The 22,028-nt window shown below is 40.8% G+C and overlaps 1 protein-coding gene and 1 long non-coding RNA gene across 3 annotated transcripts in view; one reads left to right on the top strand and one right to left on the bottom strand.

Moving 5' to 3' along the window:
- Positions 1-783: 783 nt before the first annotated feature.
- Positions 784-20,538, bottom strand: LOC310766669. Of its 2 annotated transcripts, none has more exons than XR_014550333.1 (3): positions 20,163-20,538; positions 15,772-15,887; positions 784-1,746 (listed from the first exon to the last, which is right to left on the bottom strand). It is a non-coding gene; the product is annotated as an uncharacterized lncRNA (long non-coding RNA). The 2 variants fall into 2 exon arrangements; XR_014550334.1 differs by having other exon boundaries at positions 15,772-15,884; positions 20,163-20,537.
- Positions 18,555-22,028, top strand: part of OSBPL1A (oxysterol binding protein like 1A) — a 149,705-nt gene continuing 146,231 nt past the window's right edge. The window contains exon 1 of the mRNA XM_083622880.1: positions 18,555-18,672. Coding sequence (XP_083479006.1) covers positions 18,573-18,672 — 100 coding nt within the window. The 5' untranslated portion in view covers positions 18,555-18,572. The remainder of the gene's footprint in view (positions 18,673-22,028) is intronic.

Raw genomic sequence — 22,028 nt, 5'->3', positions numbered from 1 at the left:
ATATGATGTTAATCACATACCGGTAATTTGCCCTTGACTGCAGGATATTTCTTGCAAAAATAGCTAGACCCTACCGTGGGGTGTATGGGGGCTAGGTCTTTATCACCCCCACCCCCGTCCCTGTTTAGATTAGAGGCATTGTGTGATGGTGCTGGGGTGGAAGCTCCCATTTGGTCCATCACAACATTGGCCTTGTTGACTTGCAGTGCAGCCACCACAGCTGCTGTCTTTCACCACCTCAGCCTTAGCATTCAGAATCCATTTTTGTAAAAAAAAGGGGGGAGGGGAGGCAGCCAGTCAGAGAGAATGGCAGGACATGATATATGACATGGCATGACATTACAATATCTGTATAGTGATGTACATTGTATGCAAGACATTGTGCCCCCCATCACACACACACACACACACACACACACACACACACACACACACACCCCTGACCACAGTTCTCAAGAGGCACTGCAAAAATGGTACAAATTCTAGCTTCAAACTCCCCATATACAATATCTGAGAGGCGTTGCAAAAATGCTCATGGATAAAATGGTAGATCTGCACGTGCTTTGTCTCAGATTGTTGGTGAAAATGACAATTTTTGCATTGCGGGTCAGCTTATATCAGAGTCAGAACAAGGCGGTCCAGGGCTGTTAGTACCCATGTCAATATTATTTAAGGCAGAAAAGTGGCCTATTCGGGAAAGGGGCAGTCTAGCTAAAAGTTGGAACTCACACCATTGGAGGTTACCTAACTAAATACCAAGTAAAACATTAAAGCCAGAACAAATCTATTTTGATATTAGCATATAAGAAAACCCTCATGGAGAGTGAAAGCAGTCCTTCTATCATTTGTTTTACTTTTTTTAAAAGATATAACATTCATATAAAATGTCTTAGTATTCCTTTTAATGTGGAAGGAAGGATGCCAGTTATGCTGCCTTATAACAACCCAAGGGCCACATATCTTTCTATACAAGTTTATAAGGGCCACATTTCCTTCTACACAACCTTCTGAGGGCCACGTGCCATTGGGGGCTGGAGCCAGAAACAAAAGGGTCAGCAGAATAATGTAAAAATTATCTTTGTACAGAAGGCTAGTTTCTACACACACTTTCACCCTCCCCTCTATTTTCATAGGTTCTATCTTCTAATGTTAAAAGTCATAGATTCTGTCATTGTTGTTACTGTGCATTCTATGAAACAGGAAACATAAATTAAGTAGTTAAAAGAGGAAGAAAAATGATCAAATGCTAATGAAATGGGTTCAAAACCAAATGGTTTTAAAAGGTCAAAATAGCTTTTCCCCATATATTCTTCCATAAAATATTTTTATATTTTGTGGGGGGTTTTTTGCATATAGATCTTTGTGCATAGAAAGATTTACTATTTTTCTAACAAGTTCTAGCCACGCTAGGTGATCTAAGCTCATGTTTACAGTGCATGCATGCAACTATTATGTGTTGAGACAGAAGGGTTTTATAGCCATTGGGAGTTGCCTCTGCAGTTACAATTCACAATACTATCTAGTGTTACTCTAGCCATTTTCTTTTTTTAGGGGGGAAAAGTAAGAACAGCAGCAGGAATCTTGTGCCAAAATAAAGCTTCATATATTTTAGTTCTTTCCTTTGTTTTGCCACATCCTCAGTGCCTGCTCCTCAACACAGGCAATCAGCTGGTTTTTGCCCAGTTTAACAGTTCATGAAACTAGTTGATCAAACAGTTCCATCCTCTCTCACATCCATATTTCCTCCTGCAATGCAAATACAAAAACCATTTGTAGGAGGAAACGGGTTAAAAGAAAAGAAAAAAGTTATCAAATTTAAAAGGCTGGCTTTGCAAGGAAAAGCCCAAATAACTATACCTTTTAGACAGCTGGTGTTTCCACCACCACCCTCCTCAAAAAAATCACATTCCAGACACATTGCAGGTCCAAAGTGATTATATGTTATTGCTAGTGTCAGAGGAAACTTCTTCCTAAGTGATTATATGTTATTGCTAGTGTCAGAGGAAACAGTAGAGGAGAAAGATGGAGCTATAGAAGTAGTTAATTCTAGAGGAAATCATGGAGTCCAAAAACGACATGCTTTTTATGGGGAGTCACAAATTGGAAATGTAATCACTGTGGTTAAGGAGCTGCTACCTATGCTGTCAGTGCAAGCAGATCAATATTAGGAAATCTGCCCATATGGAAAAATGGACACTGAGTTCACAGAAAAATTTATTAGTCAAAACATCTACTCCAAGAGGCATAAAGCAGATTCCTTTTACTACTCAGTTATCAGAGATCCACAGATCTCAAAGTCAAGTCTCCCTAATGAGGTGCAAGCAGGGTAGGGACAATCTTCTCCCCATATCCTTCTAGATTTATTTATTTTTTTGCATGCCTTGATTGCATGAAGTGATGGAGCTCCAACCCTTTCCCATAACGACAGCTACAAAGTGAGACAACAGCTCAAGCCCTGAAGCCTTTGAGGAACCATGTTGCAATGAAAATATAACAATATGCTATATCTTTACTGGGAACCGTTGCCAACTGGAGGCATGTGGTCCGTATTGTCTGCATTGAAAACATCTGGAGATCAGTGATAGTGTGGTGTTAATATGCCGAAAACTGGAAGGGGGCTGTTTCCCTCGAGTCAACTTGCCATACAACAAAAATGCATATGAATGGAAACTGGGCAATTTGGAAATCAAAGCTATTATTCTGGGGCAGAATCAATTTTCTCCTTGTACTCTCCCCTTCTCAAATTGTATTTTTCCTTCTTGCTCCCCCCACAAATTATGCTATTCTGGTGCTTTGCAAGTACAAAACAGCAAAATCTCACAAGGTTATAAAAATAATAAAGGTAGTGATTGACAGGCAAACACTACCCACAAATCCTGATGGGAAGCTCAGTTACTTCATCATCACATGAAATGGGGGGGGGGGAGGAAATGCACCTAGAGAATTGGGGAAGATCAAACAATACAAGACAAAGGTGCTGTTAGCTGTGTGAATCCAAACCAACCAAAGCACAAATTGGGGGGGAAAAGTCTATATAGCAGAGGGAGGTTTTCTGTTTTCCAGTTCCAAATAAAGAGAGAACATAAGATACAAAAGTAATATTAATTTTAATGCACATCTGCAAAAGATGGAATGTTTTTCTCCATCAGCTCACTATCAGAGATGAGCCCATGATGCCCCGGGCCCTAGACAGTGTTAGCAGAGATGCATCAGATCATCAAAGGATGAGATAGAGAGGCCATAGCTCAGTGGTAAAACACATGCTTGGCATGTAGAAGCTCCTAGGCTCAATCCCTGTCACTGCCCAGTAGGACTGGGAAAGACTCCCTATCTAAAACTCTAGACAGTCACTGCCAGTCAGTGCTGAGCTAGCACTGCTCTATCTTACATGTGCCCTTTTGGTGCTGTCATCCTCCTTTTGGGATAAGAATATGGGAATCAGCTGTATGTCATCTAATCTGTATGCCAGCTGTATATCATCTACCTCTCCTCTTTGAACTGTATCCGAAAACTTGCATTTTTGTTTTGTATTTATGTATTTGTATTTTGTATTTATGCCTAGATTGGTGGGTTGTGTTTTTTGCAATACTGATTTTATTCTGTTTGCTGAATTGTTGGTTTTTGTTATTTTGCATTTACTGACATGTTCTGTACAGTATTTTGTATATTTGTATTTCCAGTGTTCTCTGTTTTGATGGTTTGCTGTAAGGTGTTTTGGGCACAACTCATGGAAAAACGGCATATAAGTAAATGCAGTCAATCAGTCAGGTGAGTATATTTTGCATGTTAATGTTCAGCTTTTCTAATACAGTTAACAGTTATGGAATGGTTCTTTGGCTTTATGCAATTCATGTATCAACACTTTATTTTAATGCTGGTGCAGAAGAACTAATATTTTGTGAGGATTTCCTTACCAACTTCTATCACAAACATGGAATATTGGCTACACTATAATGAACGTTAGCAAGAACTGCTATTTAACAAGGATCAGAACACACCTCTTTGAAATGGTCTGGCTAATATTCAACTTCACTTTTTCCCCCAAAGAAGAATATACAAAACACACAGGGAATTTTGTGTTAGTGCCAGTGATTATATTACTTTCAAAAGAGAAATAAAAATCTCACCCTGAAGCTTCAAATTATTATAGAGAACAGCTAGAATTTATTATAGTGAAGAAGTACCACACAGAGAGCATTTGTGGCAGATTTTTGCCAGACTCCTTGCAAAGGCATGAACATTTTCATCTTGTATGTGTTTTTGAATTAGTTACAATTCTCTTTTAACTTTGAATTCATTTGTATGAAAATGTGTGTACATGTAAAAGGGTACTTGATTATCTATATACCCTTAAGTATCCCTTTGTACATTATGCTTAACCCGAAATAAGAAAGTAAGTAAGTAAATAACTAAATAATTTTTTTCTCATATCCACACTTGCACAACTTGTCTTTTTGGCAACAGGTGTTTCACAATCAAGGAATCAAAGCAAAATATTAGACAGTAGGAATTGGTGTGTGTATGAGTAATTAGTTTTGCTTCAGAAATGTAAATGTTGTTGCCTTCTCTCTCAGTGTGAACAATTGTATTCATGACCAACTTGGGACCAGGATACCTAGCACATCTCCTTCTGTTATACAGGTCATGCCAGCCTTAAAGATCTTCCAAGAAGACGCTGAAGGTTATTCCACAGCCAGGGATTGTCACTTGGTGACACCATAGAAATGGGCCTTCTTTCACTTCGGTATTTTGTGAGGTGGAGACAATACTGCAATGGTATCGAAATGTCTTTTAAAAACTTATTTGTTTGCCATAGTTTTCCTGGATTCTGATCCCAAGACAGGGATGAAGGAGAAATTTGATTCAATTTGCATTTAAAGGTGAACCTACATAACTTGCACTTTCTGAAACAATGCATGAACCAAAGCACAGCTATGCTTCAAAATGTGCATTTCTCCAAATTTTGCAATGCAGTTCTCCGGCTAAGTAATGTAAACAAAGGGACCACAAGAGTCATCTAGTCCAACCCCCTTCAATGCTGGAATCTTTGGCCCAACATGGGACTCAAACCCACAACCCTGAGATTGTGGGTCTCACGCTCTACTGAAAACAATTGGTTCGCTAAAATGTGTGCAATTAGGAAAAAGAATCCCTGGCTATATTGTTAACCTTTAATTCTAAAGCAGACCTAAAATGCATGTCAGCAGCTGCGAAAGAACGGAGCAATTGTTTAATTACTTTAGCATTTTTATGCACAAGTATTTCCACACGCACATCTGTGTCTGAGCTTGGATGCACATTCCTCCCCCAGGACTAGTTCTATAGCATGTGGGGAGGGGGGTCGCAGTTGATACTTTGCATGGAGAAGGTCTCACATTCAGTGCCTGTCACCTCCAAAGAAACTGTCAGGTCCAGGAGAGGCCTCTGCCTGAGACCTTGGAGATTCACTGCCAGTCAAAATAGATAGCACTGAAATAGATGAACCAATGGTCTTATTTAGTATAATAAGGCCGTTCCTTACACCTCTTGGGTCTCATTTGTGAAGTAAGGAATAAGGCCTCAAAGAGAAGGGTTGATGTATTATTAGAGAGACAATTGAGATGTCAAGCAAGTAGCCCTTCCAAATCTATATCGTCAAAAGAAATGAAGACGCTTAGGTGTTCATTATTTAGATGTGAAGCTGCAAAAAAGATGTCGCCCCTTCGGTAACAAACCTGTGTGACTGTCTTTAAATTGCATCTAAGCCCAATCATCTCACACCCAAAGATCCATTGCACCACCACAGGCTACTTGATTCATTTAACTAACTTGAGAAGCAACACCAAGATGTAAATCAAGGTGGTCTTAATGGGTAGCCTCAGCAATGTTGAATCCAGAGCCATCCCAAATTTCCCCCCATTTCTTTGTCTCCACCACTACACTGAAAATGGGGCAAGGCTTTCCAGCACGCATATCTATTTTTTGCCTATTCCTGAAGATTAAAATTACCCATTTAATGGCACATTTTGCCGTTAACAATCGTCCCCGCCCCCCTTTTGCTAACCAATTGGACATGCTTGAGTTCACGCCGTCAGGGGTAAGTGTGACCATAAATCAATGAAGTTCTAGAAACCTTGATGCATGGCTACTGAAGGGAAGGCAGGGAAGCTGAGATAACACATGTATTAGTTTTAGTGACCACCGTGTTATCTTTATTGAAGAAAAGTTTTATTCCCCCAAGTTAGATTACTAATGAATGTGTAACAAAAGTTCTTTTTCTGTAAAAGGTGATAATTTTACACAGGGGATTTATCAGTCTTTTTCTCGGAAAGGCTGATACACTGGGAGTTCTTTAAAGGCCCGTTTAAAAAGAGAGAGAGAGAGTCTGTACTCCACATGTAGCTTTTATGACCTGTAAAGTAAAGGGACTCCACATGCTCTGAGGTTCAATTGAAATTATTGCTAGGAATGTAGGAATACAACAGTAGGACTGTATTCACCTCAAGAGTTGCATGCTTTGTTGATACAGCATGAGAGGAGACCATACAGATCAGAGCTCTAAGTTGGCTCTTGCTTTGTTCTCCTCTTTGTATTCTGCTTTTGTTTCTCGCTTTTGGCCTCTAGGAGGGTCACTCTGTACTCAACATAATCTGTTGCTGCAAAGCACTTTGTGGTCATTTCTACAAAGGTTTCTATGCGACGGTACAGATATGGCACCTAACAGTGGCACAAGGTTTAAACAATATAATATTCCCAGCCCCCAATTCTTTCGCTCCATAGGGGAAAAAAGAAAGGGGGGAAGCAATGTCTTTGCTAACATTTACAATATTTGGGTCAATATTATGTCCATAAGGGCTTCAGTATCTTTGTATTTTTAGTACAGAAGTCCTTACAGCTATGGGGTGCAGCGCTTCACTGTCTCATAGCTTTGCAGTAATATTCAGTGGTACCCTCCAGAGGTTTTGGACTAGAACTCCCATCAACCTCAACCAGTATCACCAGTGGGCAAGGATGACAGAACTTGTAGTCCAACTACATCTGGAGGCCTCCATGTTGGCTGCCCCCAGATTAGACTCTTTAACATCACTGGCTCTCTATAAGTCGGTATGGCAGACAGCAACCATGGCAGACTGGGGTGTTGTATGGCAGTCTTCCCAATATGTGGCATATTCCGAGGAACAAGTATCTATCTACCTTTTGCCAGTGTGCTTCAGAGTATGTGTTACTGTCAAGCCAGGAGTTCATGAAGCTGGCATTTCCCCTCTCTACCCTATACTTGTATCTCACCCTTCATTCAATGAGCTCAGTAATTTATTTATTTAGCACAATACCTCTCTCTCTCTCTCTTTCTCTCTCTCTCTCTCTCTCTCTCTCTCTGTGTGTGTGTGTGTGTGTGTGTGTAACCTTGGGTCTTTCCCTGTAGGGCTGGCAATAGTTTCTGTAATGCACTTCTGATTACTATTATTTAGAAGAAAAGGTATGAGCACACAAGTACAGAAATACCTGCACATGTGTCCAGAACAGAAAAGGGTAGTGTAGGGCTGGGGAGGAGCAACTGATGAGAGGGACAAAGCAACACAACACAGATACATTTCCTCAAGCTCTGTCCACTGGTGCAGACAGCAAATTAAAATATCCCCAATCTCAGAGCAGTGCTATATTGTCATGACAGGGGTAAGCAGGCAGGTATGGCAAGGCTAGCTGAGTGACAATTTGGAGATGGAGGGGTGTACACAGAACAAGAAGCGGAAGCCACAATTTGGTGAAGGCCACACATTTAGCTGGAAGTTTGAACCTGGATTTCTCAGATCAGTAACCCAACATTTTAGTCACTGAACTATACTGGACATTTGATTTGGACCAGTACATTTGACATCTGTTGATGGGTGTACTCAACCAACTTTTTTCTCTCTCTCCTCCACTAACAGCTGATTGTTTCCCCATCACTTCTGTCGAATTCCACGTGGAACTGAGTCATGTGATGAATCCAACATATGTTGAGCTCCGGGGCCAACAAACGTTCAACAAACCTGACTTCTGGAGGTTGCTATATGTGTGTTGGCTGGGGATCTGGGCATGTGTTAGACCCTTCATTATGACACAGTTTCATATGGATCTCATCATGGGGTGGCTGCAAGGGGGGGGGATCACATCAAGGGGATAAGAAAACACTTCCAAAGTCCACGTGCCAACTTTCCCTTTGTGGTTTTGCAGCACCCAAGAGTGTTCTGTGAATATTTTTACATACTGGTCATATATTTGTAGCATGTGAAAGGAATTCTGCTATGGCAAAGCTGAGGGAGGTAGAAGGAAAACTGGAGAGTCTGAGGAAGAATGGGGAAGGATTTTTGCTCTACTGCCCCCTGTTGCTGGTCTCAGCAGAACTTGCTGCAATAACTGCTGTTCCAAAAGGTATTCTTCCATACTATTGTTACCTTCCTTACTGTAAAATTTCCCTTTTTGTAAAATCATAGCTCCTTGTATCCCTTCTATTAAATGGTATACTTCAAACAAATATTTAAAAAAAACAAAAACAAAGCAGGAGTTGGGGTCTCATTTCCTCAAGGACAACCTTGGGGGAGGGCAGAGGGAAAAGGGGGTGGGCAGTGGAAGTGACTCTTCCTTTTGCATAGTAGGCTAAATTTTAACCACAGAAAGTCAGAGGGCACTGTGCACAGACACTCCTTTCTCCACGCTCAAGCCAGACAAGCAAGCGGCATTATCAAAGCATTATCATAATAATTTATATTGCACCTTCCAGACTGATAAACTTAATGACAACCTTTCCACCTGACACTATAGTTCTTCATAAACAGAGCATCTCAATTCTCTGTCCGGCCTTCTGCTTGCTATACTTTTGCTCTCCAGCTCCATCAACATTTTTGACAGGATCGCCTTTGTCTTATCCATTATCAAGTTGTCTACTGTCTTAATGTGAAGGTCTGTCCCAGTGCTTCCAGGAAAGAAAGAATCTTACTTGGAAGTAATGGTACTGGAGAAGTAGTCAACCTGTGGCTTTCTGGAGGATTTCTTGCTTTTATAATAGCCACCCATTATCTATTAGGCTTCCAAATTTAGAGACCTCATACCTTTCCGAATTAGCTGGTCTCTGCTACAAAATCTATGATGTCTTATTGCACAGGGTTGCCATATTTCAAAAACTGAAAACCAGATTTTCCTGGACATTTTGACAATTTCTACCCAGACACTGCTTCTGACTGCAATATTCTGGTTATGTCCAGGCAATTCAGGATGTATGGCAACCCGATTGTTGCAGAGGTGAGAGGTAAGATACCTAGGCTTAATTTACCTGCATATTTATTCCATGTTCCCAGTAGTTGCCATGGAATCAAATTTATTTGAACACCACACCTTTCATTATTTGATACCTACATCAAAGTTTCTAAAGCAGCTTTGATAAGTAGCTGTTCCAATTGGTACAAATTCTCTTCATCATTATGTAAAAACCATAGACTCAGCCGATGTAACTGGGCTGCATCATAATCTATCCTTAAATTTGGGACACTTAATCCTCTTGTCTGTGTTGAGGCCTGCATGGTATTAGCATCAATTCTAGGCCGTTTATCCTGCCACATGAAGCTGTCCAGGATATTTTGCCAACTTTTCAATTCTTTTGAATCCACTGACAAGGGCAAAGCGATAAACCAAAATGCAAATCTTCGTAGGACGGCCATCCTAATTGAATTTCTCCCTGCCACTTCCTGGTTAAGATTTCCACTAGCAGGCATACTGCAAGGCACCTGAGGTTGCATTGGAACCCCAAATGTATGGTGTGGATAAAAGAAGCTGAGGTAGTGTGGTGCTGCAATTGAAAAGAAGTTATAAGTAGACAGGGTAAGCATGCTCTTCCAGCACACCACTTATTTGCTTCAAATTGCACCCTCCCAAAAACTACAACAAAGAAGATATGTAGGCTCAATCATCTAACTTAATATTCTATGTTCAGACCCTGTGAGTGACAGTGGGAAAGGCACAGGTCTACAGATCCACTGCAATATAAATAATTAAGCAACCCATTTCTTCCCAAAATCAGTACAGTCGAGATACACTGGTGCTGTCTCTTTGAACTCTATGAAATGCGTGAATTATTTTCAGATCTTGCTTTTATTTTCAGAACTTGACAGCACCATCCTCAGTCACACCGTTCCATTCCACTTGGAACTATTTTATAATGTTTTAAGTCCTTAATTCGTTCTGGAGGTCCGTTCTTAACCTGAAACTGTTCTTAACCTGAGGCACCACTTTAGCTAATGGGGACTCCCGCTGCCACCGGAGCATGATTTCTGTTCTTATCCTGAAGCAAAGTTCTTAACCTGAAGCACTATTTCTGGGTTAGCAGAGTCTGTAACCTGAAGCATATGTAACCTGAAGCGTATGTAACCCAAGGTACCACTGTAATGCTAGGCAGGCCCATGCAGAGCTTGTCTGAGGCCCAGGGTGGGAGACTTGTTCTTGGCATGACAGCATAATTGGGAGCCCCCAACCACCTTAGCCCTCCAAGGTCCAGGGCAAGTGCAGCTAGCTCTCCCTCCTCTCTGCATGAGCCTGGTAACACAGCTACATGCCCCAAGTCATTAGTAGCAGTACCACTATTGCCTCTATTGCATCAGGGGGGGACCCCCATCTCCAACTGTTTAACTACTCTGATGTAAACAACAAAGGAAGATTCCCTTAGCAATACACGAATACTTAGATATTTCACAAATTAATATGGTACCAGCACAACATGGGCATCCCTGCTGGTCCCAGGTTCTTCATCCTCGCTATTTGGATTTGCACCAAGGAAAAGGGTGTGTGCGTAGAGAGTAAGTTGGAAGCGTGCACAATGCAAAGTATCATTACTAGTCACAATGTGTGTCTGTTAAGGCATCAGCTTTGGCTTAACAATTCCCCAGCTTTGCAGAACTTGAGCCAACACCAGAGAGCTTTAAAACTCTGGTTTTAAATTGGCAGGCTTTAAAATCGCTGAATTAATGCATATTGTGTGTGCATATCAAAGCCTAACTTAGACTTTTAATGTAACACTTAGAATTCTAATGTTAAACCCCAGCAAATTCTTGAATAGGGAACTGATATTTTCCTGTGCCTCTTAAACTCGTAACTAATGTTTGCTTCTTGACTTACATACTCGATATTACTTGATCGATTACGTCATGTGAGCTTAGCACACTTTAACCACCCTGCTGTACTTACAAGGATGGTTAAAGAATAGTAAAAATTTCTCTCTTCAAATATGTAAAGCAGGGTTGTAATTATGACTGCAGTCAATCCCATGTACACTCACTTGGGAGCAAATTCCACTGAAATCAATGGGACATAACTCCAAATAAATATGAGTAAGATTTTGCTGTACAAATAGACAGCAAATTAATGAAGGTGGAGTACATGGGTATGCTTGTGTATCTATGGTACTGGCGGCAGACCGGCTCATCCCTGTAACACAAAACTAGTTTTTTTCCTCTCTAGCAAATTAGAAAGTTGCTTTGTTTCAAAAACTCAGTCTACAGCAAATCTATTAAAGCTGCAACACTGACATGAGAGGGACTCCTATTTAAAAATATTCTGCCTTTTTCTTTTAAAAGGGGGAGAAAAACTTTCTTTATAATCATTGTCTTGGCTCACATCCCTGTTTCATTTAACCTCATCTGCCTGACTTTTATATTCGTGGAACAGATTTCCATTGCCTTGGATTCTCATATAATTGGCTGCTATGATATTCTTGGACTGCTTCTTTTCTTTTCTTTTTTGTTTGGGGAAAAAAAACCCATTTGATACCATTAATCATATTGCCATATGTAATAAATTGGCTGCATTGGGTATATTGCTTGAAACTGTCACATGGTTCCAATCAGGATGCTGCCAACTGAAAGTGGCTATTGGAAACTCTGAATCTTCCTTTCAGGCTCTTCCAGTTGGAGTTCCAGAGGGTTCGGTCCTGTTTGTACTGTACATTAATGACCTGCAGGCTGGTTAGCTGCACGTAGGCCAAGACTTACAAGTATGCACATGTTCCGAAGTGCTGCACTACATAAGGAGTAACCTGCTTGCTATCAAAGTCACATCGTTAGACTCAACCTCTCTCAGCACTTGCAAAGCTTAGAGGCTCACACGGCACATCTCTAAATTGTAGCTGAAACACACACAAGTACGAAACCCAAAAAAGGGCGTTTGGTAGAGCCGTGTAAAATGATTCAGGGAACAAGAATACCGCTGGTATTATTATTTTTTTGCAGTTGTCAAGCCCCTTGTCATGTCACAGCTGGAAGAACAAAAGAATAATCTGAGTGGATGGCTGGCAGGGCTGGGGAGGCAATAGGCTGCTATTTTGAGCTTTGGAGAGAACAGTTTACAAAAGGTTCTTTTGTAAAAGCATTAAAAAAAAAAGAGTGTCCAATAACTTTTCAGACTAAGGAGAACACCCCTTTTCCCCAGCCCTTGAAAATATTATTTAGTTATTTAAAGCATCTCTTACACCAACCCATTTTTTCAGTCAAGATTCACAGAGCAGCTTACATACTATTAATAAAACTCAGGTAGCCTCAGGTTACAATCTAAAAGGCATGACACAAAAGAAAAAATGGATGGGGAGGAAAAAGGAAAACACTAATTCTTAAAGTTAAACAGGAGTTGTTATAATGGTCAGCAGCTGAATTTAAACAATCCAGGAACAGAAAGAGCTGAATGCAGCTGGTCTCTCAGCAGAAGCTATAAAATGGCCCCACTTCCCCATCTCTTCTTCTGCTACAGCCTGAGGGAAAATTCTGTTATTTGCACTGCAAAACAATTGAGCTAGGAATGCTAACTCTATAAACCAACAGTCTGGTGCCTGGTCAGGGACTGGCTTGCAGAGGACTCTGGGTCAGGAGAGAGAAAGAGAGAGCCTTGCCCTACCTCCGGTGAACAGGAGTGACACTACTGGCCGGAGGTCAGGTGAGTGGTATCACTCCATCCCCCCATCTACTACTGGAAGGCATGAATTATACATTTTAAGGATAACGTATTCCCTGTCCCTGGTTTAGATCATCAGACTGGTTTCTTCTGTTCAGCTTCTTTATTTCAGTTCCTGCAGTTTGAGCAGCAAAGCATTTCCTTTCCAGAACGGAGAGTAGGGCATAATCTCATGAGTTCAAGCTCAGTGAAGATGGAGCATGTGCAGGGTGGTGGCTCAGAAGATGGGGTGAGTGAATGCCTGATGATTCGCCTTCTATGACCTAATATACTGTGTCACTGCCTTTGGGAGCAAAGAGCCTCTTGCCACATGCCCTTGAATGGAAGGTCAGCATGGAAATGCCCAAACTCTGGCAAAGAAGTCCTCCAGCTGAGAAAAATAATCCGGCCGTGGCTTGGCAAAAGCTTTTCTTCTCTCCTCAATTTTTCTGACTTGACATGTTGCTCTAGTGCACTTCACATCTGATTAAATTAGTCGCATTGCATTATATCCTATCAAATCTGACATGATGCAATGGAATGTGAGCAGTGCATATAAAGATGTACTGGCAGCAGATAGTAGCTACCTGTCCCCAAATGATCGCCTTGCTAGCAGCAGATACGGGGCAAAGCTGATGCCTGATTTTGATATGTGATTTCTTTCTCTGCTGACACAGAGGGCCTTTGTACCAAACTGATTGCAGTTTTGGATTATAATCACAATGCGCTTCTCCTAAGCTTTCTCAGCAAAACTCAGCATGAATAATAAACATTAAAAGGATGGTGACTATATTGATAAGACCACTTCAGCTAACAGAGTGATTGGGAGGGCTATGCACAATCCATCCTTTTCTTCAAGACAGCATAGGGCCACTGTACTGTTAGAGCACTATTATATCACTTTAACAGTTAGGGTAGTGCTACGCAGAGCAGAATGCAATGATCTCTCCTTCTTCCAACTCGCCCCCTAAATCTATTCTGGGTCCCCCCCCCCCAACTCTCTAGGGCAGATTTGGGGATGACACAGGGTGTGCATAAGGGGAGGAGAGCAGGGAAATCCTTTTGCACTAGTGCAAATCCTTGCAATATGTCAAATATTGTAGTTGAATACAAAGAATCATGGGAACTGTAGTTTGTTAAGCGTGCTGAGAGTTGTTAGGAGACCCCTATTCTCTTCCTGCTGCGAAAATTTACAGAGTGGTTTAATGATCAATCCGACTTTCCAGGGAACTTTGGGAAATGTCCTACATTTGCAAAATGGCTCTGAGGTCTACTGTCCTTTTTCTCTATTGCCCTCCTGGTGCTGTATCAGGTAACAGACAAATATATTTGTGGTGCTTCATTTCCGCAGCATCTTGCAAAGCTCTGAAATTATATATTGTTTTATTCAGTGGTTGAATCATAATCACAAACGCATCTATGGTGTGTCTCCTTTCAAGGGTGCCTGAAATGAGTTATCAAACTCACCATGCTGGAAAATGACAATTAATCCCTTCATTTGCAATCCCATTGTTGCCTTCAATTTGCACCAAAAACATTCCACAAGCTTCGGAATGAGCCCTGTTATAGCAAGGATCCAGTTTCCTCACACCATTGTGTCTACTCAAGCAATTGCAACAGAAAAATAGTGGAGCCTTTCCCTTCATTTTCCCCAATGTAGGGCAATATTAACTTGGTTTCCAGAAGACTGAATGGCAATTAAACCCATGAATTTGCCCAGCTCTCCTGCCAATGAACTGTCGCATTCTCAGTTGCACTTCTGACTGATGCAGCTCATGAGACACAGCCTATGAGTCAGGAAGCAAAACTGGCTGTGATCTCCCTCCTCTATTCTGAATTTGATGTGAGGGCTGGTGAGGCCTCCTGTGTATATTGGGGCAGTTCAATGGTTTGCAGTAAATACAACTCGCCATGAAGCTAACTTGTGCTTCTAATTAGATCATAGAGCAGTAAGCTCTTCCCTCTTTTCCCCGAGTATCAATGGTGCCAGGAAAGTTCAAAAAGGCAGAGGGCATCACCTCTTTTATCTACATTATCCAAGGAGGATGTTTTCAAAAGTGCCTATGGGAGGTGAATATAGGTGGGAATAATAGCTCAGAAAAGAATAGTTCAGATTCTTCTGTTTGGTCTGTGTTTTGAAAAAAATAAAAAATAAAATCCCTTGTTCTAGCAGAAATTCATAGATGGCTGATTCATCTAGACTGTGGCCTTTATGTTCAGCACCCGTCTCCTGGAGTAGGAGTGGGGGTAGAAACCACACACACAAGCTTTGGAAGTGTGCAAGCAACTTTAAAATGTGGCAGGCACAATGTAGCTAAAGTTAAGTGCTTTTAACTTTAAATGATTTCATTTGTAAAGCTAAAACACATTCTTATCATTGCAATCCTATGCAAGTCCCATTTAGTTCAGAAGCACCTGCTTACAAGAAAGGGCGTATTGCAGCCTGAATCCCTCACATTGATATCAAGAGGACTTAACATGCTTGATTTGGGAAGGAGCATGTCAGATGCCCTTGCCTTTTGCTTACATTAACATCAATTAATCAAATACTGAAATATATTAGTTTTACTGGGACCACTGAGCAATCAACTGGCCATTAGAATCCTTAACTGGTTTGGATTTTCCAACATAGGCAGCTGGGGTTTGTGCATAATTTGTCACTGGAAAAACAGGAAGGTTAAATCATTTTCCCAGCCCGTCATGTGCCTGATCTGAATCTGAACCATTCACATCTGTAGCTGCTACTTGGGGGAAACAAATTAAAGAGATGAATCTCTGTCATAATATGCTGTTTAGCTCTAAGACTTAGTTATTATGTTTTAAGTATCTCTCAGCCCAACCTACCTCTCAGGGTTGTCATGTGAATACAACAGGGAAGGGTGAGAACAGTGCATGCCACCTTGAGGTCCCTGAAATAACAGCAGAGTATAAATGGGAAAAGAAGAAAAAGATACTTTCTTCTGAAATTGAAAAAAAATCACACCATCTTTATTAGGTACATTTCCTCTAAGCAAAACTTCTGAAGGGCTTCTCAACAGAATCAGTGGGTCCATCAATAAGCCTGTAGTTGCTAACCCTGGAGTGGGGTAAGGCAATTGTAATCAGTGAAAGCAAATTTTAATCAGGGGGTTAAGAATTAAGCACACATTTGTTAATGTTTCAAAGCTATTTCGAGTGTTTTGATACTGCTTGAGGAAAAAAGGAAAGGTGCTGCTTTCTACCGTGTATTTATTGAAAATATTTATTTCATGCCTCTCAACCATGATTTCCAAGGCAGATATCACACACACACACACAGACACAAGAAATGGGCTGGATCCAGAATTCCTGTGAGCAGAACTCTGCTCCTGGGACACTCCTGCCAGCTCATGGGTAGAGAGATGATTTTCACTGATTCCTTCTTCCGCTATATCTTGTAATAATATTTTTGGGGACCCTCCAAAAGTGTGTGAGCTGTGGTGCCAGGGGAATTGGCTAAAAAAATAAAAAGCCTTTCCTCCTCCTTCCCCAAGTGGGAACCTCCAGTGGGTGTTAGCTCCAAAGGAAACGCCAGTCTGGATCCAACCCAGTATCAACAATAATGAAACATGCACTCTTAAAAAAAAGTTAAAGCTTTAAATGATGGCAATATCCAGTCTCAATTCAACAGCAAAGCTGCTACCTGCTATTCTGAACTAAATGAAATTTCCAAACAGTTTCTGGAGGCAACACCACATAAGGCATAAGGGCATGGAATTGTATCCAGATCCCATTCTTCCAGGAATAGCCACTGCTCATATAGGCACCAAAGCTGGTTAAAATCAGTGCTTTTTTCCTGGGGGGATACAGGGGTACGCATACCCCTAAACATTTTGTGAATCTAACTGGTGTTTTTTTGAGAGGAAGAGTGGTTATAATTGCAAAAATGAAATAAGTAAAGGGAAGCTTATCTGAAACATCTGCTTTGTTATGACGCATTGGCATAATCAACCAGATCAATGTTTCTGACATTTCCGTAATGCAAGCAAAAAGAGAGAATCTTCTCTAGCACGGTGAATCTTTAGTTCCGTTGCTAACCCTGATGTCCATTTACTGTATTTATTTTTCCCAATTTGAACTATAAAATTGTGTTTTTCTTGAGTCAAAATATGAGTACCCCTAAATATTTTTTAAGAAAAAAAGCACTGGTTAAAAGAGTTTTGAGCCATGCATGATGGCACCTAAGTACTCATCCACAGAACTAGATCTAAAATCATCCCTAAGCTGTGACCACGATCCTGTCAGTCCAAAGCATTCTCAAACTGAGAACCTGATCATGGTAATGGCTGGTAATGTTTTGTTTATTGAATTCTAAATGCTCTCACTGCCTTCAGTATCTCAAAAAAAGATACCCATACTGATGTTTTGGCAGCATGTAAATGCATTTACACGTAATTGGTTTAAAGGCTTACGATCACATTTTATTAAATTGGTGGACAGAGGTAATTTGAATGTGAATGCATTCCTTGGTGTTCCTTTCCACTTTATATTTTCTTGTCTTCTATGAAACCTGGCTTACCATCTATCAACAGTTAAATACTTTTAAGACATGTTGGTTTCAATGGGAGATTTCAATCCCATTGATTTTAATTAGAGAGGGTTAACTGCCCTGAGTGAGGAGGAATCATAAGGGTTTTATTTCATTTTGCTCCTTTGTTTTCCCCAAGTATATCATAACTTTAAATCAGGGAGAGCAGAGGAGGGGGCAAGACAGAAGGTTCTTGTAAGGGGAAATTATTATTTTTTTCTATGAGTAAAACAGAAACAAATAGAGAACATGCCTGCTATAGAATTTCTTTTTTAGTGGATCTTAATATGAAGCTGGGTGTACTTTGTATGAACCCTGTAGCCCTGATGTAACATTTTCAATTAATTTGTTTATTGGTTTAATAGGCTTCTTCTATTACATTTATGAGACTGTATGGGCTTCCTCTGATGGCTAATTAACACCTTTTTACATTTTTGACCAAAGCCTTGGCTTGTCTGCTGGGTAACACAGCAGACTTTGATTTATCAAGCTTTGGAACAGAGTAGTTTTATAGGGAGGGGTTCGGGTGGGCTAAATGTGGCCATTAAATCATATCTTGCTTATTATCTGTCTTTTCAGTCATTAAAAATACATAGTAAATAAGCTGTTGCTATGTCAAATTTTTCATTTTTAACAGAATTGCTTTATTTTGCTTTGATTTTTTAAACGATGCTGCTTTCAATTTATGAGGGTAGGGGGATAATTAAACTTGTTCAGCTAGCTAAGTACTTCAATAACTTGTCCTTAACACACTGGTCTGGTTTTGCTTACACTCTGTAGAGCAGCGGGGGGTGGGAGTTAAATGCCCAGCTAACAAAGCTGTGGTTTGGCCCATCCTGTCTTAAAAGGTAGTTGTCCTAGATACGCAATTTTATTGGAATGACTCCTTGCATCGGACTAGAAACTTAGGGCATATTCCTACACTTGAGATCCCTCAAACGGGCTTTAGAATTTGGTAGAACCTCTGCTAAGCTGGTGGAATACCCCACCACCCCACACAAAAATATGTTGGTGGAACACTCTGCCAGTGGCACTGTTCTGGTGGTAAATATAAGCCAGTGAACTGGCTAAACAGGAAACAGTTGTTGGCAGAGCTCAGATGTGCCGAGTTGCAGCCAACATTGGGGGGCCGCCGATGCACATGTATGACGTTGCATACATCACGCTTCAGGAGGATGCAACCCAGTCATATGGCCAAGGTATAAGTAATATTATTATTATTATTATTATTATTATTATTATTATTATTATTATTATGTCCCTGTTTTCATTGGAGGAATGAAGGAGGGTATGCAGCAGAGGTGGCAGGTGTGGGCAGAGGATCAAGGCTCCCACTTCACCTAGGCCGCAACCAATATCAGGAAGTGAGGATTTGTGTGGAATTTTCTCTTTGGATTTTTGACCAGTGTGTGAATTTGTCTGTGCAACTGTACCAAGTCATTCCCTTCACAAGGAGCAATGGGGGGGGGGATCCCTCTGAGGAGTTCCTTATTATATTTGTGCCCACTTTACAGATTGTACCTCAGAGAGCTCCTTTGCTTGTTGCTGCTGTTGCCTGGCTTTATGCCTTCCTTCCCTGAGAAGGGAAGTACAGTGGTACCTCGGGTTACATACGCTTCAGGTTACATACGCTTCAGGTTACAGACTCCACTAACCCAGAAATATTACCTCGGGTTAAGAACTTTGCTTCAGGATGAGAACATAAATTGTGCTCCAGCGGCACGGCAGCAGCGGGAGGCCCCATTAGCTAAAGTAGTGCTTCAGGCTAAGAACAGTTTCAGGTTAAGAACGGACCTCCGGAACGAATTAAGTACTTAACCCGAGGTACCACTGTAAACTGTTTTGTCGCCTGTGTGGATTTGAACAAACCAACCCCTGAACATGGTTGTTCCTGCCTGCTCTAGCAGAGAGCACCACAGAGTTCCCTTGACTGTGCACGTTGCCTGGTGGTCTGTGTCTCTTGCTTAGTGGGGCATGGGAAGATGACAGACAAGCTCCCTCCATGCATGCCGGGAGTGGGGTGCCAGCGTCGGCACAGTCCCCTTAGCCTCTTAGCAGAATTTCCAGGGAACATACCTATGCCATTTTGATACAACATAAAAACATTTTCTGGTTGTGTGGTTTTCCCTCCCCTCCTGGGCTGAGCATGCACAGTGTACAGCAGCTACTCTACCAGCATAAAGGCCGAAAATCTGTCTTTCACACACAATGCAATGAAGGCCTCAGTCCTGTTTGGGTAAATTTCTGGGAGGCACAGGCCAGTGCTGGGTGGGGCCAGAGGCAAGAGTGGGTGGAAGAATTAGCCAGTACCAGATTTACGTATAAGCTAAACTAGCTATAGCTTAGGGCCCCACTCGCCTGGGGGCCCCAAAAAAATTTAAAGGGGAAAAAACTGGATGTACGTTTCCAAAATATAAGATAAAAAACAAATAAAATAGCACCTACACACAGCAAAAGTGTTTTGTGTTGTGTAGGCTCCTATGATGTAAGTAATGGGCCTGCTGGCCTGCTTCCTAAAATATCACTGGTTTGCTCATTTCTATATATATATATAGGGTGCCTACATTCTGCATGTGCAAATGGCTTTAGATACCTATTAGGTCCATAAATTAGCATATATTCATCACAAAAAAACACCAACAATTTGTTGTTGACAAAGGACAGCTGGACATATAAACGGCCCCATTACCTTTAGTAGTTTAGGGCCTCATCAAACCTAAATCCTGCTCTGCAATTAGCGTAGATGTTACTTTTGTGCAGTAGGCTGGTTTCTGTACATGCTTACACATCCCTTTCTACTCTGCAGCCTGGTGAAAACACTCATGGAGCTGGTGAGAGGTGTGGCATAGGAGCAGGGTGTGGTTGTGGAGGGTGTGTGGTCTGGGGAGAGTGCTGAGGATCATATCAAGACTTGCCACATTCAGCCTCAGGCCTAGAGGTTCCCCTGAATATAGAGTATAAGGATGTGGCGCATAGCACTTCTACAAAGTTAAGGCTCGAAGCTGGTTATCTGTTTACCAAACCCTCAGATAAGAAGGTTTTGAACTGGATGGTGTATATGGACATTTTACACTGGTTCTATCTGAGTAGTATTTTTGCTGACCCCTAATTTTAGATGTTTGCACTTAGGTTAAAAGACCACCGATGCTTTTAAAAACAATATTACACTTCAGCAAAATGTTGGCTTATGTTGCACAATAGCTACATGAAAGTATCCAGGCTCGAGCACATTGCTTCATGAAATTCATATGATGCACTGTAAATATTTACAGTATTTTAATGCAATGAGTTTGACCTGGAGAAAAAGCTATAAAATAGTTGAACAAAATCCTCTGGGAAATGCTAGCAGGCAGCGCTGCCAAGTCTCGCCATTTTATCACAGGCCTCATAACATTTGATCCTTTTATTACGTCCCTAGATCTGTTTATCTCAGATTTCATTTGGAGGTGAGAGGAGGGTGCCATTAGCCTTCAGCTTTGTGGAGGAAAGCTTGAAATTAATTGTGTATTTTAACCTAGTAGCCCTTACCGAATCTTTTTATCTCTGTTGACAATTAGATTGAATACTCAAGCAGTATTATTGTTTCTGAGTGACAACATTATCAGGCAGGTGTTTCATTTTGTTTTAAACTAGAGACTTAAAACATACGTGCCTAGGCAGTAGAGTCTCACCTACTTTTTTATTTTTCTATTAGCTCCTAGGATTTCTTTACCTTTCAGGCCTATCCCTCCCAAGTCATTGTTAGGCATACTCAGACTGCACCCCCTGAAATTAATGGTCATGTTCACTGATTTCAATAGTCTGAGTACAATTAATATTGGAGATTACCCATAAAATACAACTAAAAGCATATCTTCACAATTGCAAAACTAAAACAAAATTGGAGCGTATGTGCCTATGCAACTGCTTCAATCATGGAAATTGCACTTTCGCAGGTGCCATATAATGTTTGTTCCGTATCTCTTAGGAGTCAAGCTTTCAGTCTGGCAGCACCTATGCTGTGGAATTTTCTGCCTTTTACGTTAGGCTGTACTGTTTTAGACACCACCTAAAAAGCTGATACATAATTTATACTGATACATAATTTGGTTATGTATACCTGCTTTCAATATTTGCTGATTTTATTGTGTATTATTAATTTATTTTTACTGACGTTTCAGGTTGACCAAAAAAGTGTGAGAAATATAAACAAACTAGCTATTATAAGGATCTCTCCTGCCCCTTCATGCAGAGTAGAAACTACATGTTTGCTCACAAACAGCTGAATTGTCACTGTATTTTTTTCTTTTAAAAAACCATATACTGTATAGAGAGTTATGTTTACATTGGCTAAGGTTTACAGACATTAAGTGTATGCGAAATACACTGTGCATTATTAAAAATTGTTTTAAATTGTTTTGTATACACTACTTTAGAGGTGTTGCTTTTAAATTAAGTGGTTTATAATTTTTTTCAATATAAATAAATCAGCAGTCTGAACTACTCTACAGGTCAGCATAAGAAATCAGGCAAAGCATTTTAATACAGTGAGAAGAACACTTTTTAACAATTTAAA

This window comes from Podarcis filfolensis (assembly GCF_964270895.1).
Source record: "Podarcis filfolensis genome assembly, chromosome: 7".
In the NCBI taxonomy this organism is placed as follows: Eukaryota; Metazoa; Chordata; class Lepidosauria; order Squamata; family Lacertidae; genus Podarcis; species Podarcis filfolensis.
This window is presented reverse-complemented; position numbering and strand designations above follow the sequence as displayed.